The sequence below is a fragment of the Mytilus trossulus genome, chromosome 2 (assembly GCF_036588685.1).
Source record: "Mytilus trossulus isolate FHL-02 chromosome 2, PNRI_Mtr1.1.1.hap1, whole genome shotgun sequence".
NCBI lineage: Eukaryota > Metazoa > Mollusca > Bivalvia > Mytilida > Mytilidae > Mytilus > Mytilus trossulus.
In genome coordinates, this window is record NC_086374.1 from 12,193,758 (window position 1) to 12,219,614 (window position 25,857).

General features: G+C 31.9%; 2 protein-coding genes across 3 annotated transcripts; both read right to left on the bottom strand.

The window, feature by feature from the left end:
• Positions 1 to 3,679: 3,679 nt before the first annotated feature.
• On the bottom strand, positions 3,680 to 14,548 carry LOC134704904 (aldo-keto reductase family 1 member A1-like). The gene is made up of 10 exons (XM_063563689.1): positions 14,427 to 14,548; positions 12,002 to 12,169; positions 10,217 to 10,337; positions 9,945 to 10,018; positions 9,250 to 9,366; positions 8,269 to 8,378; positions 7,565 to 7,646; positions 6,821 to 6,904; positions 5,702 to 5,784; positions 3,680 to 4,254 (listed from the first exon to the last, which is right to left on the bottom strand). The coding sequence occupies exons 1-10, from the start codon at positions 14,490 to 14,492 to the stop codon at positions 4,212 to 4,214; spliced, it is 948 nt and encodes a 315-aa protein (XP_063419759.1). The 5' UTR covers positions 14,493 to 14,548; the 3' UTR covers positions 3,680 to 4,211.
• A 1,925-nt stretch (positions 14,549 to 16,473) lies between these two features.
• LOC134706511 (methyltransferase-like protein 27) lies at positions 16,474 to 25,588 on the bottom strand. Of its 2 annotated transcripts, none has more exons than XM_063565521.1 (6): positions 25,402 to 25,588; positions 18,999 to 19,105; positions 18,412 to 18,540; positions 17,825 to 17,960; positions 17,193 to 17,285; positions 16,474 to 16,693 (listed from the first exon to the last, which is right to left on the bottom strand). In XM_063565521.1, the coding sequence occupies exons 1-6, from the start codon at positions 25,430 to 25,432 to the stop codon at positions 16,518 to 16,520; spliced, it is 672 nt and encodes a 223-aa protein (XP_063421591.1). In that variant the 5' UTR covers positions 25,433 to 25,588; the 3' UTR covers positions 16,474 to 16,517. The 2 variants fall into 2 exon arrangements, with proteins under 2 accessions (XP_063421591.1, XP_063421592.1); XM_063565522.1 differs by lacking the exon at positions 25,402 to 25,588 and adding an exon at positions 23,509 to 23,671.
• Positions 25,589 to 25,857: the final 269 nt, after the last annotated feature.

A 25,857-nucleotide genomic window follows, 5' to 3' on the forward strand; every position in this document is an offset into this window, starting at 1 on the left:
TTTAATATAAATGTCTTCGATCGTATTGATGAAATTAGATCCTATGTTTGGAAAAGAAGCAATGTCTAACTCCTCGGCTGTAATGACGTACTGAAATTGGTTAGATATATGAAGATGTGATATGAGACAACTCTCCATCAAAGTCACAATTTATAAAAGTAAACCATTATAGGTCAAATTACGGTCTTCAACTCGGAGCTGTGGCACACACTGAACAGCAAGCTATAAAGGGCCGTACAAATACTAGTGTAAAACCATTCAATCTGGAAAAAAAACAACGGTTTAATCTATATAAAAAAACAAGAAACGAGAAACACTTATGAATCACATAAACAAAAGACAACTAATGAACATCAGATTCTTCACTTAGGACCTGTGCAAACAATTGCTGCAGGATTACACGTTTTTATGGTACCAAAACTTCTCCCTTATTTGAAACAAAAGTGTTGCAGCACAACTTAGAAAGACACACTATAAAATATCAATTGGAATGCTTAAACTTTGGATGTATTGACTTCTTTAGTTTGTCATTCTACATTGAGTGTTGATACACCACTACTCTCCTGTTTTCTTGACCTAACATATCTTCAGAATTGTTTGGTGATTACCTGATTAGACGACTCAATATTGGTATCACCTTTAATAACTCAAAGGTTGGACAAATAGTTAGTATGTTTAACGTCTAGTTGGTTTTTCGTAGCTCTTCTTTGGTCTTAACTTAGTCTTTATCTTTTTTCTATCTGTGTGCCCGGATATAACAGTTGTTTCCAGCGCATAACTCTTTTGATATCTATAGTGATCTTAGGGGATGTTCAATCTACATCTGCATGTTTTCTGTAGTAAATGGTCGACCATAAGTGATGTAAAAAGAGGCTAAATGTTTCCCAACAAATTTCCTCGTTCAGTACTGTCTTTATACATGGTATATTTCTTTTGATGTACAATAATGTTTTGCGGGTTTTTTTGTTTTAGTTTAAATCTAGTTGTGATGTGCACAATATCTGCCTCGTGGTCGATAATGAGGTGTTTGTTGGTAATGAAAACTAAGTCAATAAAATTTAGAATGGAAATTGGGAAGTATGTTGTTTGGTGAAATATGTTGTTGTTAAAGGTATCGTACTATTAATCAATCAATACAAGTGATTCGTCCTATTTCTGTTATGATACAGTTTCATTGTTTCGATGTTTATAGAAACATTCGGTGTATAGGGGTTTACTCCACTGAACTTGTATTTTGTTCAATGATATCTCACAGTCAGTATCCAAAGTCACTTCTCCTGACGGTACACGGTCTTTTTCATGGCGTTTTACATGCCACCTACATCATGGTCAGGTTGGGTTGTTCTGTCTTTACGATATACTAGTATGTCGTAAAATTCTGGATAAAAAATCTCTGAGTTAGATATTTGTTAGTCTATGTGGCTTTCTGTTGCATGTATTTTGAAGTGTTCATACAGGTTTATCGTTAACGGATGGCATTTAGATTCACTTTGTAGATTTCTGCAGTTCAAATAAGAATATTAAGTCTCGTCACACTTAGCCGTATTTGGCACAACTTTTTGGAATTTTGGATCCTCAATGCTCTTAACTTTTGTACTTATTTGGCTTTATAAATATTTTGATATAAGCGTCACTGGTGAGTCTTATGTAGACGAAACGCGCATCTGGCGTACTAAATTATAATCCTGGTACCTTTGATAACTATTATTTCATTTGTATAATATCGGATTATGTTGATTTATCTGAATACATATTGTTTAAACTAAATCCAAATCAATGTCATTTTGATTATGCCCTAGTCAATTGGTGTAACTCATTCATAAACACTCGTGTATTGAGATGGTTCTAACGAAGTGGTAAACTTTTAAAAAACATGATGCATTTAAAATTCAAAAATGCCAGAGGAAAAAAGTCACAGGACAAACAATATCACAAAAAAAAGTTTTGTGACAAAATTTTATTTGAAGATTTATTTAAAAGTCTGAATTTCAATTCATTGCAATCTTTACCGATCATATTTTTAGGCAACTTTGCCAACAAAAGCGTTCTATCATTGGGACGAACACAGTATGTTTTATAAAGAGATTATCAACATCATCGTTGTCAATGTAATCATCTTCAAGCTTCAATAACTTGTGAACTTTGCTTTCAGGAAATAAAGCACCAAATGAACATCAAAATATAGTTGCTTTAACCGATATTTCGAATTATACGAGTTAATCGCATCAGAGTTCAAAGTAAATGAAACAACAATAACACTGCCAGACTTGATAAAATTCCTCTACTGATCCAGGTTTAAGACATAACCGAGTTCGGGACAAAGAGGTTCGACTGTGTTCTAGCTTTTTAATCTTCATGTTAACATACAAATATACATAAAAAGTAAGAACTTTTATTACTATCATTTTAGAAGGAACATTAAAATAAAATCAAAGGCACATGTCAAGCACTTACTTAAACAATGCATGAATACAGCTGAACTGTCTGGGACCCTTTATATGCAAACGAAAACATCACCTTAATAGAAAAAGGCCAAAAAAAACGTGCAGCAAAGTATGTATTTCATACGTAACATCTTAATGTTTACGACAATGCTGTCGGTTAATCTGTAAATTTTAAAAGAGGATTGAATAGATATTATTCTTAAGGAAAAATAAAACACTATGCCCTACACTGTACTTATATTTTGGCTATCACAAGGTCGTGCTTTATATTATTCAGACTTTGTTTGACGTCATTACACTAAACATGTTAGATGTGTACTAATAATATTTAGTCCAGGAAAAAAAGATGTATTGATTAGTTGTAATTGGCGTTGAAATAGTTTTCAGTAACCGTGTGTATTTCTGGTCTTCTTGTAGTTAATTGTTGTGGTCTGTGTTGAACGAATGATTCATGAACCCTTTTAAATTTTCAAAGCCGCGTTTCTTTTTTAGAATAATATTCTTTAAAGATGGTAAGCCATTAATGATTAGTGTTCACCAACCTTACGTGGGCTTTCATAAAGTTAGTTCACAAAATGATAAACCGGTAATACACACAGAGAAATAATATTGTGCTGTTGTACCACTGTCCCAGGTTAGAATGATGGTTGAGTACACACAAAATGGCTAACCCCGCCATTTTCTGTATACGTGACTGCCCTAAGCCATGAACCGCTGTATGTGAGTGTATGTCGTTTGTTTCTATCTTTCATACTTTCTTTAGTTGGTGTCTTATCCTAAATTAGCCTGATGCTTTGATTTTTTTGTGTGTATTGTTCTACATTGTGTCTAGTAGAGGCCCTCGCATTTATATTTTCTCTACTATATGAGTTTTGCAAATTATTTTTGATACCTGCTTCCAACACCAACATCATTTGATCTATGCTGGATCGTTTTCTCATTTGCCATCATACCAATAACCACACCTTCTATTCCGTTTGAACACATGATCTTGCATTTAAATCACCATCCTCACATATGATATTTCAAATATAAGCAAATCTAGCACGAACAAACATACAGACACATCCTATGTAACAAAGACGGCTTCGTGTTCTATTACACATGATATCAATACTTTTGTATTGCGTTTAATGTGAAAAGAAACCAAACGTTTACTATACAAACAATAAAAGATATGATTAAAACAGAACTATATAGTAATGGAATGACATAAATATACAAATTATACATACTTTCTTTGTTTGTCAATTGAAAATTTTGGAATTACAAGAAATTGTACAATAACCTGGATTTCTAAACTTTTTGACAAAAAGGGAACGTTTTATTTTGTGAAATCCAAACATATGGACGAACGCAGTGATTAATTTCACTAATGTTATTGGTTTTTTTAACTCATCATTTCGGTTTCCCTCAAGCCCAGCTTCCGTAGGATTCGACATCCACAAAACTTAATTAACTTATTTCTGAATTTAGGGTCAATTAAAAGCTAGTCTAGACATTACTTTTCTGTATAAGGTCAAGTTATAGATAGTTGAGACATCACTTTTTTTTCATTAAGACTGTACAATTATCCTTTTTGGTAACTATGATATTGACGTTTCCATATGATAACTCACTTTACTCACTGCAGTGACAGTATTATGAACCACAAATATAAGATATTTGTTCGTGATATGACAAAACCAAAATTAAAACAACACAAAATAATTCCAGAAAACTAGCTGCACCAATTCATATAATAAAAGAAGTCCGTTTGGTTTCGTGTTAATAAGGATCTTTGAATGGGTACTCTGGATGGTCTTTCATTCTACAAAATATAAATAAAAAGTAACCCATTAATAGATTTATAAATGCTTGCGAAACTAATGTTGCAACATCCTCAGGTGAAGCTTACCTTAGATGGATTTGACTTTAATCTTCAAGCATTCGCGCACCTCAGCTTTTTTTGGGAAGGAGGGGTGTAGCGTTCCAGATAAAAGTATATTTAAGATAAAAATAAAACACGCTTCGGTATTTTTCAAGAGTTTAGTTACAAAGTTTTATTTGTAATTCTGATCGGATATTTTTTTTATGTTTTATCGTTTGTAGTTGTGATTCTATTTTTCATTTTCTAGTCATATGCAAAAGAAAAGATAAATGATCACCCAGTTCAGTTGTATGTTTTTTTGTTTGAAGCAACTATGTGCACAGGACTAAATTGTTTTACACAGTTTGATTTGGAAAGAAGCTCGACATAGTTAGATATTGCAGTTACCGTAGTTGCAAAATTACGAACATAGTTCTACATCAATATTCTTGTACTTGTTATACAATACACCAAATAACATAATTAGAAACCTTATCTTGATTTATATCCAATATTTAGAAATTTACCCGTGACGTTTCTTTTACTGGCGTTGATACATTTGTGTGACAGACACATAGTTCGTCATTGTAATATGCTAGGTTTTTTTTTTGTAATGTCCTAACGTGATTATTTTAGTTATGGTTAACATGTTGAAATGTATTATTAGATTATTTATTTGTGGTTAAAATTTCGAAATGTATTATTATATTATGTATTTATGTAGTATTTATATATTTCTCTCCCTTGAGTGTTATTTCATTTATTTGTGCTGTATTTCCGTCATGTAATGATGTTATTTTAGTGGTATATTTAACATTCCCACCAATCACAAGGTTTGGCTAGCATCCGCAAAACCAGGTTTAATCCACCATTTTTTTTTAAATGTCCTGTACGAAATCCATAATATGACAGTTGTTATCGAATAGTTCGTTTCTGTGTATGTAATGCATGATTGTTGTTTGTTTTTGTTGCACTTCAGTGTTTTGTTGTTTCGTTGTTTTCATCTTGAAGTTGATGATGTGTACCCTTGGTTTTAGTTTATAACCCGGATTTGTTTTCTCTCTTTCGATTTGTGTCTTTTAACAGCTGTACACTTTTGTTGCTTTTACTTTAGACTCATCAAATATAAATGTTGATTTCATTTACAGACATGATATACACCAGTATTACCAACTTGAAGATGTGGTTAAATTGCTATTATCTGAATGAGTTTTTCTTATGCTAATGTTTAACTTGATGAATAATTAAAATTAATATGCATTAATTTTGAAGAAGGGTTGGGAATATGATATTGATCATTCCCTTTTAATAAAAAGAAAAATTTGAGTGCAATTATCTAATTTTTATTGACGAAATTACCTAAATTAATATTTCGGTAAGTAATATACAGATTAATACACCAACTTACCCATTAAAAGAAAATATTCGCTTGTTACTGTCTAATTTTGATAACCTTTTCATCTCCTGTTTTGTTAAGGAGAAATTTTTAATCTGAAAAAAAAAAACGAACAAGGCGTTAATACGTGTAATGCTACAAACAAAGTGATAGTTACAGCAGTATATCATTAACGAAAACATTGAAGAAATAAATGCAAATCGAAATAAGTTTGAGTAAACCTATGAATTGGTGTTCAAATTGCAAGTTTTCTTGTCACACCCCAGATGATTGATACTGAGAGTATCTCGCCATTATTATTTTAAAATAATTGAAATATTGTGAATATTGCTTTCTACTTGCAAAAGATAACTTTTCAGTACTAAGGACGCAAAAAATACAGTCATAAATACTAGTATTGTAATGTGTATATAATGCATTAATAGCAAATTGTAGTATTCCAGCAGCCCCTGCATACGGAGTTAATACCTCTCAGTTTGATACACCGATATCCAAAAGATTTCATTGATAGAAGGTGTTTGATCACACGAAAGCTTTTTATAAAAAGAGATACAATCGGTGATGTTGAAATTAACTCTTCGTACATTTTACGGACGCCATTAGTAGTTGGTTAACCGTTATTGAAGTCCGTTTCACAGATGATAGCGGATATGTTATTTTCGTAGCTGAAATCCAGTTCCCATTTCTCCGAATGTGACCAAACGAATTCGACTCATTACAAGGTTTGTTCTAATAGAGCAACACGACGGGTACCAAATCAGGAGAAGGCTTTCGTAGCGCCTGCGATCACCAGCCGTATTTTGTTTTAGGTTGTGTTTCTCAGTCTTTAGTTTTAATGTTGTGTTTGGTGTATTGTTTGTCTTTTTTCTTACGACACGGCGTTGACAGTTTATTTTCGACTTATGAGTTTTGAATTCTCTTTTTGGTATATTTCGCCTCTCCTTAGTTGTGTGTTTAGAGAACATCAAATATTTCTTGTCGTTAAATTGATGCACTGAAATATGTTGCTTGTAATCCAAGCAACAAAAAAAAAAGAAGAAAAAAAGGGAAAAACGAAGAAACAGTTTAAATCAAATTTGCTGTTACTAAATTTATTTGTTTTTAAAAATGTATCGTTTTATAATACCCTACCTCCAAATTCAACCGCATTCGGTCTGTATTTTCTGTCTTTGGGATAAGTATAAGTCCTCTCTGTAGCAGATGGCGCAAACATATCTAAATATACAATTGTATTGTTAAAACATATTTTCCATGCTCATACTTGACAATCATTATTTTTATTTTTTCAATAATCAAGTGTTATATATCACAATTTTATCTCTGATGTGCCGTCTATTATTCATCGGCCTTTTTTTTTTTTTTTTTTTTTTAAATAAATCATTATACCAAAGGAAGTTTACTGTATACAGGGCATAACCGAAACTGGAGACTTCGATGCTTTGTATCACTGATGAAATTGAAAAGGAAAAACAATTCGCATTTTTTGGAAACATTGACGATGAACGATATCGCTTTTAAAGATTTCTACTTTGTATATATTAATTTCATTGTCATGTTCTATGTTGTGTACTTTTGTTTTTCTGTTTGTCTTTTTAATTTTTAGCCATGGCGTTGTCAGTTTGTTTTAGATTTATAAGTTTGACTATCCCTTTGGTATCTTTCGTCCCTCTTTTAAACGCAATTCCTGCTGAACATTTGTAAATCTCTGAAATCTAACTGGCAGTCATTTAATGTTTAGTTTTATTCAGTTGATTGAAATAAATTAATTGTAATTTTGCTTGTGTTCTTTTATTATGTATTCATCATAATGAAAGCAAGCTTTTATTGTAATCGGAAATGTTTTTTTCTTCTAAAAAACCCACTCAAAGATATTACCTGGGCAGGGGTACGTTGGTGGCACTTTGCAATCTTTAAAATGACTGGTTCTTCAAACAAATCCCAATATCTTCCATTATTTCTAAGGAGATAAAGAGTACTCCTTTTTTATTGATAAGAAGAGATAAACACACACACATTTCCGTTCATATAATATTTTGATGATGGAATCGCATTTATATCACATTAAAACATGTTTTTTTTCTTTACTAAAAACCTTGTTCATGGTAACACCATCGTTATTCACAAAGTAAATTTGTATTTCTTCAATTATCATGTTTCTAGTTCACGAACTTCCAGAAAACTGGTTAGACATGCTATCAAAGACATGCTATCCGGTCTTTCACGAGAAGTGATGTTATGATCAACAGAACACCCAGCTTGAGTGTTAATTCCCTTGTTATCTTAAATTTCCTCTTGAAATCATCCGCCTTTTTTTCAGCCTGCTTACTAGATTATATGTTCCTGTACTGACTATGCATTGTTTTATAATATAATATTTAATTGTGGTCATTATAAAACATCAACGTAATTGTTGCATGATATTTCAAACCCGCAAGGTTCCATGATTGGTATATAAAGAATGTCTATGTAAACGCATGTTGCTTCTCATAACTACACAAATCTATGACTTTCCAACATTCGATTCTGAAGGGAGTTTACATTTTGAAAAAGCTTTTTAGTACTTTTTTTATATCTCTTACCTGATTTGCAATCCTGGTGACCCTAATGGTGCGTAAGCTGTCACAGAAATATTCCGACGTTTGCAAACATCAATAAGTTTATTTTGCTGTAGGTATGCATGACATTCAATCTAGGGGAAAACATGGAATAAAAATAAAATAATAAGTATACTCAGTTTAATTTAAGTACCTTAAAGCTTACTGGGAAACTATCACAGGTCTAATATAACAGACATATTATTCTAATATGTTTCACTTCTACATGAATGCTAAGATGATTATACAATACATGCATTTCTTCCTTGGCTTAGGAAGTCTGACACTAATGTGAGTGAAAATTCATAACACAAGAAGAGATTTCAAATTGTCTTAGTCTATTTAAAACATATCTAGGGCATTTGGAAAATAAGTTAAAAAAAATTCAGCTGAGTGGCCACAACTGCATGCGTGATTATGTTTGATATATAACACTATGCAGATCTGCGTTTAATTTTGCTTTAGTGTCTGGCGGCTTCAACGGTCTTCTGAACTTGCAAAATAAAATCATACGTTTTTTGATTGAGTTAAGTCTGCCAATTGATATTTTATCGTATGTTTTTATATGTTGTGATGTTATGCTATTGTTCCAGAAAAAGGGAGAAGGTTTGGGCCCATTACAACGTTTAATCCCGCTGCAAATGTTTGCACCTGTCCTAAGTCAGGAATCTGATGTACAGTAGTTGTCGTTTGTTTATGTAATATATACGTGTTTCTCGTTTCTCGTTTTGTTTATATAGATTAGACCGTTGGTTTTCCCGTTTGAATGGTTTTACACTAGTAATTTTGGGGCCCTTTATAGCTTGTTGTTCGGTGTGAGCCAAGGCTCCGTGTTGAAGGCCGTACTTTAACCTATAATGGTTTACTTTTTAAATTGTTATTTGGATGGAGAGTTGTCTCATTGGCACTCACACCACATCTTTCTATATCTACTATTATTCAATTGGCAAATGTAATCAGACTTACTTGGTTTACAACAGGTTTTATTCTGGCATTATTATCAATTCGTTCCACTTGAGAAGCGTTAAAATTCGAAAGTCCAATAGCTCTTGCTAATCCTGCATCAACCAGTTTCTCCATTTCCTGCATAATGCAAAGGCTTGAATTTGATAAATTGATTTCACAGTCATATCTCTGTATGAACGGAAGCTTCAAACCTGTGATGTAGTCCAAGCCTTTTTAACTGAAGTGTCTGATAACATTGGTCATTTTTATATGATTATATTGTATTTCTATTTTTTTCGCATGAAAAAGACACACATGAGTTAGATATTATAACTTTAAGATATTATTTAACTTGAAGATACATTTTTGACAAAAAGACCAGTAATACTTGACCAAATGTATTTTCTCAAACAATTGCTTTCGGCACCGACACCTAGAATCAGTGAAAAAAATGGACATTTCTATTGGGAATTGGAAAATACTTTTGATTTAACAAAACAAATATTTTATATTCCATTTAATTAGGCTTACTGCCTAATCTCTTAACCTCATGCTTTGTCATTGCGAAGAATAACCAAGAGTTACCAAAAAGGATCTGCTATAAACAAATAGTGGTATATGCAACAGGTTGTGTAATGCTTAGGCAAAAATTACTGTACACAACAAAAAAGGGCAATACTAAAAACTTAATATTACTATTTAATTAAATGTTTTACCCTCCATGTATCAATTATGTCAGGGTAGTCATAGTCATCCGAGGAACAGCTAGGGTAAGGGATATACTCGGATTCTACCTGTAAAATAAGACAAAATAAACATACATGTACTATGTGTAGATCGTTAACCTTTTCATAAACCGAACAGTCATAAAATAAAAAGCTGCACATCATACAACTACAAATATATGCTTGTCATGACGTTTATTCAGGTAGAATATTATTATAGAACATGTAGTTGACAAAGGTGATATATTGTCCTTATTTTAGACCTACCTTGATAGAAGCAGGTACGTGGACAAGATATAGGTCTATGTAGTCAATCCGCAAGTTTTTAAGACTTTCTCGTAAAGAAGACACTACATGATCTTTCCTCATATGGTATGTTGGCAGCTATAAAATAGTATGTACAAATTAAGTATTATTATTTTATGAGAACATCAAGATCCAGGCATACCTCCAGAGTATAGTGAAATTTAAGAAATCGATGCAGAAAAAGGATCAAGAAACAAAAGGATCTTGAACTCCTAAATTAAGCATTAAAGCTAATTTAATTCATGTTTGAACAAAGCACGTTAGGTCATATTCATTTTTTTTTATTTATAGATTTTGCATTGATGTCCATTTCTGTTTAACATAAGGGCGATAGAAATTAATAACATGGTTTACATCTAGTATACATTTGTACGTGCTGCGGGGGTGTTTAATGATCCTGATCGCCCACGGAGATCTTAAACGGTCGGCGATTAGACGTCAAAAAGTTTGATGGTGTTATATTTACAAAAATGACGTTTTACACACATATTAGTTATTCGTACTTGAAGTTAATATTTTAGACATGTAACTTTGTGGTATGCATGAATATCTGTAAAGGCGAATATTTTAAAATGCGACGAAATAGTTGAATAGGGTGTATATGTAATAAAAAGTAAATGTAATATTATGAATTTTGAGATAATTAGGTCGAAATTTTGGAAACAGCACTATAGGAAAAATCAGTATTCATAATGTAAATTGGAACAACAAGAGTCTGAAATGTAGCTATTAGGTCATTAGTAAATTCACAAATAAACATAGACTCTTAGAGTTCACCACTTGGTATCAATTGATATACAGTATATCTTAAACATCGATGAGATATATTATACTGTAACCAAGGAACTATAGAACAATCTGTAATGAACGTGAATGCAATAAAATGTGGATATTCGTTCATGAGGCAGAAAATCAAAGCACCAAACAAAATAAAGACAACTAGAGGTCTGACTTCTCTGGGTATAAACTTTGATTATTAATTAACAGATGTTTTTTTCGATATATATAAAGCTCTAGAATTGTCCTAAGTGTAGAAAAGATGGGAATTAAATAAAACAGACTACAATAGATCTGCCTTCAATGTCAATCTCTAGGCATTACAACAAAACACGAATCATTCAGTTTTGTGACTTCAGACATGCACATAAGGTATTATTTAAGGAATGACTGTAATCTTTTTTTCTGTCTATGAAGAAATAACATAAAAAATTTGGTGCGTAGCGGGTTATTTAACAATGTACACCACATTTTTTATGTTATTTCGAATAAACAGAAAAAAACATTACAGTCGTTTCTCATAGTTTAATTCTAAATTCCATTGCGGGGTTAAATTATTGAATCAATGAATGTTATTGAAAGCAAGCTCAAAGTACTTATTCTGCTGAAATAATCTTTTTCTTCTATCCACCCTTTCCAGTCATGCTTTAGTTTTTGATTGTGATTAATGCTTTTGTTGTTTAACCTTTACATGTAAAATTTGGTGTGACCATTCCTAGTTGCTAAGTCCTTTCTCTGTGTAGTGAATTGATCTAATTACTTCTTTCAAATTCTTAAGATAACTATTACATTTCATATTATTCACTTTTGATTTTAAATGTTTATCCTCTGAGTTTTGATAAGACGTAATGGACAGCGAATCAGGCAATGAATTTTCTTGTACCAAAAAAAAAAGAGAGACTTCATTAAAACAGCAACTCAACAATACAAATTAACACATAAATGAAAAAAAGATTTAAATTAACCTTTGTAGTAATGTAGAGTTCTGATCTGGATACTTTGTTGTAGATAATCGCATCTTGTAAGGCTTCACCTAACGCACTCTCTGTTCTGTATGCATGAGCAGTGTCGAAATGTCTGTAGCCACTCTCTAATGCATCAAATATAACATCACGCATGTCAGCCTGAGATATCTAGAATTAGAAAACGTATCAGAGATAAATATAATTATTACATATAAACATACCAGCTTATTATGTCACAGATAATTCTCTTTTATATCAAAGTGATCCAGACATTTACTTTATTTCAAATATATCGCAAGTAGTTTTAAAGTGACATACAATGTTTGTCAAAGACATCCTATGTTTATATTCATAATAAGCTTCGTAAGACCAGAAATGTTGGCAGCAAATGATATGGACCTACGAAGTCATAGAAAACTTGTAGCTTCTACTTTGAAGTTCGCATAAGCAACCGAATTGCATCTGCAAATTAAAATTTAGAAATCAAGTTTCAAATAAAGTTAACAATACAAGTAATGGTTTGAATTTGTAATCATTTAACACTGCCATATGGTGCAATATTCATTTTGCTGTTTTACTCATTTGCTATCAATTAATACAAATTGTATATCACAGACAGTTAACAATGTTTAATGCTTTTGTGACAGTTATATACACCTATTATTGTCTCTGGTGAACGTTTTTATTTGCGATCAAGTCATTCATCTTAATGTGTGGGCAATTATATGAGACATACTGACCAATTGACCCAATAATGCTAATAATGAATAAAAAAAAACTATTATCAAAATAAGATTTATTATTTATTGTTACATGTAAAGTCTACGTTAAGGGCACGCGATGCATATTCGAACCCAATATGATTTTTAAACGAAAATTTACATACAAGCTATAATTGTTCACTTGAGCAATTCAAATTTGTTATAAAAAAATACCTTCATTTGCTATTCTAAGAGATCAAAGGTGTCGATTTTGTAGACATTTGCACGAAATTTCGCTTTTTTGTTGTTGACATTTTCAATTTTTGTTATTTCAAAAAAAAAAACGCAAGCGGATTTTTGTAGAAATATTATGGAAATCTTCTTTACATAAATATACTTTTAATAGTATGTACAACAGTTTTTTGAAATAATCAATTTTCAACAAAGTTTCAGTATTTTAGGTAAAAAAAACCCGGCATTTTTGTGCAAAAAATTTATCAAAGAAGTTGAAATAATATGCTTTATGTTCTAAAAAAGAGAGAAAAAATCCCAAATTCACAAAATTGGCAACATAGGAAATTTGACTCCGAAAAAGCAACAAAATTTTATAAAACTTTTTTATATTAACCTGTATAGTTTTTTGTTCGTTAAATTTATTCAGATTGGTTCACTTCATCTTAAGTGAAAGTATGAAAATTTGATTGTCGAACTATGTTTTTTTCCATGAGATAAATTTAAAAATTGAACAAAAATGATGAAAATGTGAAAATTATCAAATTTGGGTGCTTTCAAAAGGCCGTAGTAGAAAAAGAAACGCACCATTAGATTTTTTTCTTCACTATTTCTTCAACTATTTTTTTTACAGTCACATAAACCCAAATATCAGGTTAAGTAAAAAGTTTGACTCCTCAGATGTGAACATTATTATTTCAAATAAAACAGAAGTTTCAAGATTGATTCATCTAAATTTGGAGTAGGTCCGGTAAGACCCCTTTTTGGCCCCAAAATATAGCAGTTTCACAAAGTTGTTAAAATGTAAAATTTTAGTTATTTATTGGACAGTAGAATGCTTTTGCTGCATAAATATGGGCTATTTTTGGCAACACAATGCACACATATTGAGTACTAGCACCATTAAGTCATGCTAAATTACTGAAATCTTCACAATTCTAGCATTTTAGTTACATTTGAGACGGTTTTCGTGTAAAACGAAAGTGGCCGCATTCGTGTTCTTCCTTAATATTGAAATACAAGTTGTATTTTATAATAATACATAACATATATAAAGGTTGAGGATGATCACGGATGCGGCCACTTTTTTTTTGGCAAAAACCATCTGAAAAATTACATTTTCCGGCATATTTGGTAGATTTTTCATATTTGAGCTTGAATCGGGTCGTTTTTAAAGACTAAATTGGTTAAAATCTTTCACATAAACAAATTGATTCAAATGAAATAGACACTTAAGTGTTAAAAAGGTGGTCCAAATCCTTTGTCAGATGAACCTGAAATTTGAGGCCAAAATCGGTCCTTACCGGACCTACTCCTTTGATATTTCATATACTTTGTTTGTTTTATTTAGTAACATTTATTTAGGTTCTCTTCAAAAGGACAAACGTGCAAATCGAATTTTGAAACATGGAATAAAATATATCTTTGTGTCTGTATTTTCGATGAATTATTTTTTTTCTCTCTAAATTTTAAGATACCGTTAATTGACTTACTCTTGATGTACCAAATCCAATTCCAGGAATTTTCTGTCCATTACTGAGAACAAAACTGTCTGCCATTTCACCCTGGCTATTTCCAATGTTTCTCTAATGTGTGTAATGACCTAATCATCCATTTTATACTACCAAGTCCGTTTCGGGGTCACCAAAGGTACAATTACATATAGATGTAGTCATCTTTGTGGGGATGACAGTTTTATTCTTTATTCTTTATTCCAAAAGCTGATACATGTTATAGGTAACAGTATTATTTCAAAATACTACAGTAGGCTTCACCAAGTTCAATTAAGTTATTTATTTATAATACAATCTTGGAGCATGATAATAATTTATACAATTTAATACAATTTTGGACCATATGAATATAATTATTTTCAAATTTGGTGCATGATTTACAAATCAAAGAGTTATGAATGTAGAAATAGTATATGTTTACAATTTTTGGATATCTCCCGATTCACAGGGTCGTATTTATTTTATTATGCCGATCACTTGAAATATTGACCACAATATGGCTGGAGGAAAATTTACAGGGGTTTCACCGACGATAGATACATTTTGTAGTAGGGTTATTCACCGAGAATTTGTCGAGGTTATTCACCGGGCTTGTCAATTTGAACGAATATATCCTTATTGATTTTCAACGCCATCTTTTTTAAGTCAATATATTTATTCAGTTTATATACTGTCAGTAGTTTCCATTTTCGTCAGTTACTTTTATAAATATGAACACTACATAGTACGACTGTGTACGTTTACATACTGATGGATTTAATAATAAGGTTTTATATATTAAACTACATACATATGTATTTATATTTGATACGACGGTTCTAAATAAAATGATATTCATCCTAAATGTAATGTTATATGTCATCAGAAAAAAATAGATTTATTTGTATTTTCTAAACGTCAAGTGCGGATATATAAGCGTGTTCAAGAAAAGAAGCTGATATTAAACTCGTTCCAAAAATAACAATAAAATAATTCAAGTAAAATAATGATTCTAAAGTCCATTATCAAATAGAAAATCCCAATCAGCCAAAAATGCCAATCGAATGGAAAACAACTGCCATTGTCCCGACTTAGTACAGGCATTTCCTTATATAGAAATGGTGAATTCAATCTGGTTTTATATCTGCTAAACCTCACAATTGTATGACAGTCGCTATAGAATTCCATTCAATTATAAATGCTTAAGACGAAACAAAAGTTAAAAACTTTCTGCATTTGATAGTTGTTAAGCCTTGTATAATGTAAGCAAAGCGTTATAGATTTTTTTATATTCACCTTTTTGTTTTTTATTCTTATTTCAGGAGAAAATAAAAATCACATGTGTACTAGTTCTGTGCTAACGGAGTTATATATTAAACGCTCAAACATATAAATGAAATAAACTTAAAATTTATATAAAAAAAATAACAAAAGCAAGAGGCTCCTGACTTGGGACAGGCGAAAACATTCTGCGGGGCTAAAAATGTTTTGCGAGTCTAAACCCTCCCCCTATACCTCTAGCCAATTTAAAAAAAAAACCACACACACACAGCATTACACGTACAGTAAGACTCAGTTAAAAAGGAGTGCGTGTCTGAAATCAGATGTTAGGTAACAAAAGAAACAAAGCAAAATGGCAATAATACATAAAGTAATAAAGGACTACTAGCAGTAGCTGAGACGCAAGCTCCAGTCCTCAATTAACTGATCGAAAGATTATGTCTTCATCATACGACTAGGGGTTAGTATTATACCATCATAAAATATATCAGAAGAACACAACCCCGTATTATGCAAACAACTAGTTTTCAGTATACTAGTACGCGCGATGGATGTGCTTTTGTTTGGTATGGGTATAGAGGTGTGCAATGATGTCTTTTAAATCTGTTTTGTGTCACATTGCCAATTCTTGTATTAGATTTACCATAAGAAATTCTCTTAGTCAATTCATAATACTAAATTAGAAATGACAACTCTTGATATAATCTCGAGCAACAATACACTAGGTTATACGTTAAACATTGTATGAAGAAAACGAAAATCATAATGAAATTGATTTTTTATTGAATTTTATTTATGAATGATTACTTCTCATACTACTTGAAATACATAAACTACACCAGCTTTATCAAAGTAATGATTATATTGTTCTTCGTGAGTTTTCACCCACTTTCCATCATCTATCAGTTGTCTCATAAATGTTTTGATGGAATCAGAGTAACCAGGAGCTTCCCATTCATCTCTCATTGCAATAACAACATGGCCACCTAAACATAAAGAAGTCAGAAGTTTTATATAGTCAATATCCTCAATACTGTCTTTATAAAGTTCATTATTATGTGTTTCAATATTTCATACAACTCCTGTAAACCATTGCATTATCAAAGGTTTATTAGAATAATGATAAATAAAACGTATAGCTAGATATAAAGCTACTGCAAAGAAATAGGAAGTACCTATAATATATAAGTGATAAATTGTTAAAGAGAGAAAACAACATGTTTGATAAAAAATAACTCAGTTCACTTCACAAAGATGTTTTCCTGAACTCCCATACCCTTATGACTAGAATTAGAAAATACTGATTGATTGGCCAGGTTTGGCATATGTGTTTATATTTTTAAGTTTTTTTTATTTCGCCCCAACAAATTCTATTGAGTTTTTCATTTGTAATCTAAAACAGGTTTGACCCAGACAAAAAGATACTAAAATGTGAATACCCAAATAAAACATTTGTTTGTCTCCTTGAGGGTTATTAATATCTACCTTTTTTGGTCAGGCGTATAAATTCATGAAGGGCCTCAGCTGGGATATGACCAGGACAAAACGAGCCGGAACACACTATACAATCGTATAAACCTGGTGTAGAATAAACATTTTGTGATCAGTATGATTTAATAGCATATAATAACAGATATGTACATGTAAAAAAAAGGTATTAAAGCATGAAGTGGGCGATGCAATATGTTTTTATATGTTTCATGCATTCAAAATAAAAGTAATTAAATAGGACAAGGCCGAAATTAGGACATTCAATTGTATTTGACATCTCAATATATGATGGAATGCATACATGATATATAGGATGCGACAATACAACTTCACGCACCTGAAGTCATTGCACTTTGTGTTTGTTTGTAGGTAGTTGTCTACGCATCGATCATATCACATTTCTTCACTTTTAAACACAAAATACTTAGACCAAGAAAATTTGGATGACGGATATTGGTGATCAACAGTCCATCAATAGTGCTATTAATCGATAGTGGTAACATTGAAACATGATACCAACGTTGATCGTTCAGTGCTTCCTGAGAAAATGATAAAACTTGTATCTTTATATTGATAAATTAATTTTCGATAAACTGCAAAAAAATAAAATAAAGTGAACTAATTACCATTTGCGTTTTTAAAAGTTTCTTTAGTCAATAATTCACAAACATAATTGCGATACAGATTTTTTTCCTTTGCTTTCTCAAGCATTCCCTTTGATGGATCAAGTGCGTCGATCTTCTGGAAACCAGACTTACGGAGCTAAAATATATAAACATTATTACGACAAACTTTACGAAGCATATGTAAAGCAGGTCATTTCATAATCTCTTATAACTCCACAGGACATCATTAGGGACATCGTTTTTAAAAACTGAAGAGTTTTATATAAGAATTGTTAACATATCTTCAATGTGTTTCCCGAATGTAAATGCGCCTCGTTTGGTTTAAATTCCACTTTGTTTTACTTTTTAGCATATGTGTTGATCTTTTTGCTTGTACTTACTTGACTAATTTTCTTTATAGGAATCGAGTGTTTGGTGTAATTTTTTGTACTATCCAACATTTTTATGAATTTCTGTAACCTTTTTCATGTATTCTAAATTATGTCAAAATCTAACCCGTCAGAATAATGATTTATGTACACACTGGTACAGTAATATGTATTATATTAACCAATCGTTATAGAAATATCATTTTGTAAACTACTTGCCATCTCAGCGACCAAACCTGTCCCAGCTCCTATATCCAGTATTTCTATATTTGGTCGAACTGATGGGTCATACAGTGTAATTGTTGTCTTAACAGTTATTTCTGGAGCTTTTAAAGTATTCTTTATTTCCTAGAAAATAAAATCGCAGGACTTGCTAGGACGCCTTTTAATTACAATGCTAAAAAATACATCAGAATAAAAACTAGTCAAAGATATCAGTCTATTCAAAACATGAGTCGATTGACGTTTCGTTATTTCGAGGAACCAAATCAAGTATTTTAAGTTTCTTTCACCAAAAAGTAATGAAACAAGTTTCAAAATAATTACGGTGCTTGTGAATCAGTAATCAATTAAAACAAGCATTTGACCCTATTGCATTCACGTATTGCTAGTAAGGTGCAGCTAAATGGGTCACTGGAGAAACACCGTCACATTTGAACTTATATTGTACTGAGTCAGTGAGTGTTACAAAGTCAGTTATACTCACATTAGAACCACAAATATAGAAATTTGGAATTAAATGTTTGATCGTGCAATCAATGAAAAAGAAATTAATAAACTTTTCATATAGTAACACTAATTCTAACCTCATCGTATCGCCCATTTTCAGCCCATCTGTCGTAGTAATCAGCAACTTGTCCCGATGACAACTGTGTGTTAAACAAATGAGTTTCGTGATTGTTGTACTCTTTGTCTGAAAGAATATAAACAAATTGTATTCTCATTTACTATAGCATCCAAAGCAACAAAGCAACAGAACTACAGTGATTTTTCGTACGGGTATGGATAGAAAACACCATATTGACAGAAACAAGTGCCTGTGCTACTGTCATATGATCTTTATAAATCGATCATTTGTTTTCCCAATTTGTAAGATTTACAATAAAGTTAAGTACATAAAAAGTTTTTAACTACACCATTACTGGCTATCGAAACAGTATCGGCTTATGCAATGGGTACACAGATCCGACGATTTTTGTTTGGGGAGAGGGGACATTTTCTCTGGTTTATGAATCTTTTATGGAAGTATTTTTTATGTTTCACAGTAGACCCAAGAAAATTCCATCAATGATTCTATCTTATAGCGATCATTGATGAAATTCTGATTGATGTATCATGAAATAAATGTAGGCCGTGAACGACATTTTTGTACCAAAGAAGAGCCATTTGTGATGTTTTTTTTTTTAAATTACAGTTAATTGATGAATTACCATGTTAAGTTAACAATGACGACATATCTTGACAACCGAAGACAGTAATGTAGATTAAACGTCAAGTATCTTATAGTATTGACCTTTAGGAGACTATCAAACAGAGTCCTAATGAAGTTATCAATTAAAGTTCTCAATACGACCTTCGACAATGATCAAAACCCATATTTTTCAAAAATTGTTAAATATAATCTTATTACTTGAGACAGGCATATATCTAGAATTTGGCGGGGTTAAGAATTTGTTAGATTTTTTAACCTTCATCCTTATCTTTAAACAATGTGTAACAACATAACATAAAAAAAAAGAAAGTAAATAACAGTTTGAAATGGCTCAGTTGAATCTTCAGATCTACACCAAAACATGCAAAAACTCGACAAACGGAAAGATAAATAACACAAATGGTCTATCTTAGATTACTTGAAGATACTGATAGCTAGATCAGAGACAATAACACCTAATAGAGAAAACAACACAAGCGACATAAGTATCTACTTTATACATTAAATGTTACTTAAAAATGGTATTTGTACGTATGAAGCGTCAACTACATGTTATTTATACCTTTCAATCGTCATTTCAACATACATTGTACGTATGAAAGTGAAAATTATTAATTTGGATTGTCTTTCTTTTCCCAAAATAATTTTTAGACCGTTAAACAGATGAAAACTTATGTATTACGAACTTAATCACTGACTTTGCATACGTAAGATGGTAAGTCGGTAATTGTTTGACAGATTTAAATTTGTTTGACAGTAAGCTAAAAAATACGATTTTTATAGATAAAATGAAAAATATCAGTATCTTTTAATTTAAAGTTGACATATTTCATACATTTTTTTCCAAATTAATTATTTAAGTTTTCGGTGAAGACGACATTTGTATTTTTACAATTTCAGTTGTTACGTTAATGTGCAATGTTATTTGTCAACTGATGAACATTTATTTAGATTACTAAAGGATCTTTGTAGAATCCCCTGTCATCAATTCCAATCTTTTTAAATGCGTTGCAGCACATACAACAGGAATTCGAACAAACTTAGAAGTTTTTGCAAGGAAATAAATCAAGATTTTATATTTATAAGGAGTCAAAACAGATAAAAGAAAATGTAGCTGATGGCTGCAAAATTATTATTTTTTTTGCTTTCTGAAAGTTTATTTTCTTTCATGCAGAAAGAGCAAGAGCCATTACAACATTTGAAGAAATGTCAGTCATACACTGGTACACGATTTCATATTACATTCATTTTTTTATAGTCTAAGAGTAAAGCCGTTTTCAATTAATATTGTATAGTGCTTGCCGTTTGTTGGTATGTTTGATAAATGTTTCTCGTTTCTCGTTTTGTAAAATAGATTAGACCGTTGGTTTTCCTGTTTGAATTGTGATACAATGGTCATTTTGGGGCTCTTTATAGCTTGCTGTTCGGTCTGGTGGTCTTGTCTGTCTATCTGGTGGTCTTGTCTGGCTGGCTGTCTGTCTGGTTGTCTTGTCTGACTGGCTGTCTGTCTGATTGTCTTGTCTGTCTGTGTCTGTCTGGTGGTCTTGTTTGTGTGTCTGTCTGGTGATCTTTTTTGTATGTCTGTCTGGTGGTCTTGTTTGTGTGACTGTCTGGTGGTCTTGTCTGTCGGTCTGGTGGTCTTATCTGTCTGTATGTCTGTCTTTCTGGTGGTATTGTCTGGCTGGCATGACAAAATCCAGATCAAGTTCGAATTTGTTTGGGTCTTATGAGTTTGACTGTGCAATTCTCTTATATGCTGAATACTATCCACGCTAGCCTGTGTCCACACTTGTTTCATTCGATATTTCGTAAACGTATTTGCAAGAAGTTCTTCCAAAAAAATAACTTCGTTATTTATGTGTTCAACCTTACTGTGGATACTCGTTTAAAGAGATGTTTGGTACAATATGGCAAGGAGATAGCAACACAGATGTTCCGTTAATTTTCTTTCTAATATTAAGATCATAGAAAGAACGAACCATCTTTTTATGTGTTTAAATATTTGGTGCGGAGGGGCATTTTATTTCGCACAGACAATTGGATGAAGTATATATGATGCAATAAAGAATCAAACTTTAAAAAAAATCCTTTGTTCAACCACAAAAGATGAAAGGTCGATGTCTAACAGTATTAACAATCAGATAACTAACTTCCAGGGGGAATAATGTTGATTTTAAGCAACTATTGGTTACCGTATGGCCTTCATCACGGAGCTTTAGTCCAGACCCAAGGCTTAATTTCAGATTGCCTTAATTATGTACTGACGACTATAAACAAACAAGAACTATCTTGAAATAAGATATACGATACATTTATATTTGGCGTGAAGTTTTGTATCAACCATAAATATTTATCATTTGATTTTTTATAATTTCACACATGTTGAATCTGACTTGACTATAAGGTATATCTGAAGTTTAAAAAGCGATGCAACAGCAGTCGGTAAAAAACAGTTTAAAAAAACAGTTGCAACAATTCACAATAAATAACTCGTAAGAAATAGTCTAGGCTAGGACATAGATTAACGATCTGTGATATTAAAGCCCGGGATGACGAAGTATAAAATAAAATGAAAGACGAAAACATTTCAAAGACCACACCAGACCATAAAGCAGAAAATAGCCCATTAATGGCATTGGGCTGTATCTGGTTTTTGATCGGTTTGTTTCTAATAAACAAAAGAGACTTACACGTACAATATCAACCAACAAAAGATTGTTTTAATTGTCCAATGTATTCATGATTCCCTAACTGAAAATAAACATTTTTCCCTACAACAATATTGTCTTAATTCAAATGTTTTTAATTAGATTAAGAAAACACATGAAGTTAATGGCGAAATTATAGCTGAATGCATTTTAATATGTCATTTTTATTTCGGAAAAAGGGAGACAATTCAATCTCAAATATAGTCTTAATTGTGATTCCTTACGTATAATTTATGTATGACGTTAGTAAAGTCAGATATCGAGAATTCTCTAATAAACAATAAGAACACCAATTAGGTTTTCGATCCTAATGTTGAACACTGTTCACGTTGTAGAATGGTTACGAACTTATCGGGTTTTTGTCGGCGTTTCCTCACTAATCGGGTGCGGCAACAGACTAATCGCGTTTTGTTTTCAGACAGTGTGACTAGCTGCGGTATCGAAGCACTTAAATTAGGTCCTTATGTTACATGTTATTTTTTTTAACTTTTTGCGGACCAATCTAGCTGCGGACACGTAGCTCTTAGGTCCTTATGTTATTTTTTGACTATTTGCGGACCAAATATAGAACATAAGGACCTAATTTAAGAGCTACGATACCGCAGCTATGTTGCTACAGACTTTAATATGTATTACATGTACTGTGTGTGATTGTATGAATGTGTACATCTCATCAACAAGCATGATTTGTGCATAGCGATTACATTTGTGATCATTTGTTGTAAATTAAATTATTATACTGGTTTAAAGTACTTGTAAGTGAAAACAAATCAACCGTGCCAATTATTTATGCTGTCAACCATGAATAATGTACAGGTAAAACCTAATTTAAATCTGAACGAAAAACATCTATATAGCTACCACATTATCCCAAAAATATCACAAGGGTCATAAAATACCTAACACCTATACATTGAAAATTTCCTTAATGCCACATTTTTCACAATTCTACGATATGAGAGACATATATATGTATAATGCAGTCATGTCTCTGATCGTATACATACAATCATAAAATAGTAAACCAGCTATCAAACCGAGGGAATTTTATATATGCATCATTTTTGTGCATATGCAGAACAAAGATACCAGGAAAGCAATAAAATCTAAAAAAAATTCTCTTAGAATGTTAAAATATGTGTTCTTTATATTATTGTGATACATGTACTAACTTACCATTCATTGTAAGCCGAGGAACTGTGGCGTTAACTGTGTCGATAAAATATTTACGTACAAACAATGTCCAAAATCTGGTTTAAACCTTTACCAATTTAACAACAACATATAGTTTTATGCTCTAACAGTCTCTCAATAAAATATTCAGTAACACGATGACAAGAGCAGGTTATGTAATATAAATAGATAAAAGTTCACTAAATAAAATCAGATGTGCTCCCGGTATTAATTAGAGGAAAAAACTAATTTCAGAGACGCGACATGTTTTCATGAATAAAAGTAGATAATAAAATTGAGAATGGAAATGGGGAATGTGTCAAAGAGACAACAACCCGACCAAAATAAAAAACACAACAGCAGAAGGTCACCAACAGGTCTTCAATGTAGCGAGAAATTCCCGCACCCGGAGGCGTCCTTCAGCTGGCCCCTAAACAAATATATACTAGTTCAGTGATAATGAACGCCATACTAATTTCCAAATTGTACACAAGAAACTAAAATTTAAATAATACAAGACTAACAAAGGCCAGAGGCTCCTGACTTGGGACAGGCGCAAAAATGCGGCGGGGTTAAACATGTTTGTGAGATCTCAACCCTCCCCCTATACCTCTAACCAGTGTAGAAAAGTAAAAGCATAACAATACGCACATTAAAATTCAGTTCAAGAGAAGTCCGAGTCTGATGTCAGAAGATGTAACCAAAGAAAATAAACAAAATGACAATAATACATAAATAACAACAGACTACTAGCAGTTAACTGACATGCCAGCTCCAGACTTCAATTAAACTGACTGAAAGATTATGATTTCATCATATGAACATCAGGCACAATCCTTCCCGTAAGGGGTTTAGTATCATACCATCATAACATATATGAGAAGAACATAACCCGTGTCATGCCAACAACTGTTTTTAGAATAAATGTGTTTAGTTCCGACGCAAAGACCTTATCAGTGACTCAATATTAACGCCAAAATATGCAATCTTTAATGACTTGACAACAGTATCGTAATTATATCCCTTCTTAATAAGTCTATTCAAAGGTTTTGTTAGTTTATGAGGTGAATACTGACACCTTTGTGCTTTATAAAGAATATTTCCATAAAAAATTGGATGTGAAATACCTGAACGTATAAAAAGTCTGCATGTTGAGCTATATTTACGAATGATGTCTTTATACCGATGATAAAATTTAGTAAATGTTTTGACTAGTTTGTGATATCGAAAACCCTGGTGTAATAATTTTTCAGTTATACATAAATTTCTCTCGTTAAAATCTAAAGTATATATATGAAGAGTACAACATAAAAGGAGCTAGTGATTTTTTTTTATAAATTTTGGTTTACTTATTATAGAGTCGTACACAATTAATGGGGACACATGCATGTCATAGCTACTCCCGTTTATCTTCTGTGCAAAATGATAGACACGAAAAAGATAATAATTGGAATCCTTAATGTTTGGGTAGAAAGTACAACGATAACCAACTAAGCAGGTGCCAAATGTAGAGTAGGGTCTGCTTACTCTTCTAAAGAAAGTAAGTTTTTGTTGGGCTTCTATTTTGTGTTATGTAAACTTCTTTTATCGTCACTTTTCATTTTGTCTATGGCATTGTCAATATAAAAAAGAAGATGTGGTATGATTGCTAATAAGACAATTTTCCACAAAAGACCAAATGACACAGAAAATAACAACTATAGGTCATCGTACGGCCTCGACAATGAGCAAAGCACATACCACTTAGTCCGCTATAAAAAGGCCCCAAAATGAAAAATGTAAAACAATTCAAACGAGAAAACTAACAGCCTAATGTATGTACAAAAATGAACGATATGTAACACGTCAACCACTGAATTACAGGATCCTGATTTCAGGCACACACACTGTACATACCATAAATACAGAATGTTGTGGTGTTAAACATGTTAGCTGGATCCCAACTCTCCCCTAACGTGGTGCAGTGGTGGTACAGTACAACATACGAACGAACTATAAAAATCAGTACTCATGAGATGGATACAAATAGAAATACATCTTACAAAAACACAGAATGCACGTGGCCGGGTACTTATATATCCCAACAATAAAAAGAAACCAAGTACTGATCGGAGAGGAATCGCAGTTACTGACAGCAAGTTCAAAGCCACTAACAACTAATTAATAAAATCATGAATCTAAGACTAAGTTATCAGGTTGTTTACGACTTATTATTATGAGTTTAATTATCTATTTGCTATCATACGCATCTCTTTTTAAATAATAGACCTCGTAAGTTAAAAACTCGTGTCTTATCTGTCACGTCTCTGGTTTTGACAATGACATAGTTAAGATAATCATAACTTCTGACTG

Coding starts and splice junctions, on each gene's coding strand:
- LOC134704904 (XM_063563689.1), bottom strand. CDS start 14,492: ATGGCAGACAGTTTTGTTCTCAGTAATGGACAGAAAATTCCTGGAATT. Junction 10,338..12,001: donor AACTCTACATTACTACAAAG/GTTAATTTAAAT, acceptor ACTATTTTATAG/CTGCCAACATACCATATGAG. Junction 8,379..9,249: donor TAAAACCTGTTGTAAACCAA/GTAAGTCTGATT, acceptor GTTTTCCCCTAG/ATTGAATGTCATGCATACCT.
- LOC134706511 (XM_063565521.1), bottom strand. CDS start 25,432: ATGTTTAACACCACAACATTCTGTATTTATG. Junction 17,286..17,824: donor AACTTTTAAAAACGCAAATG/GTAATTAGTTCA, acceptor ATTCTACACCAG/GTTTATACGATTGTATAGTG. Junction 16,694..17,192: donor TATACGCCTGACCAAAAAAG/GTAGATATTAAT, acceptor CTTTATGTTTAG/GTGGCCATGTTGTTATTGCA.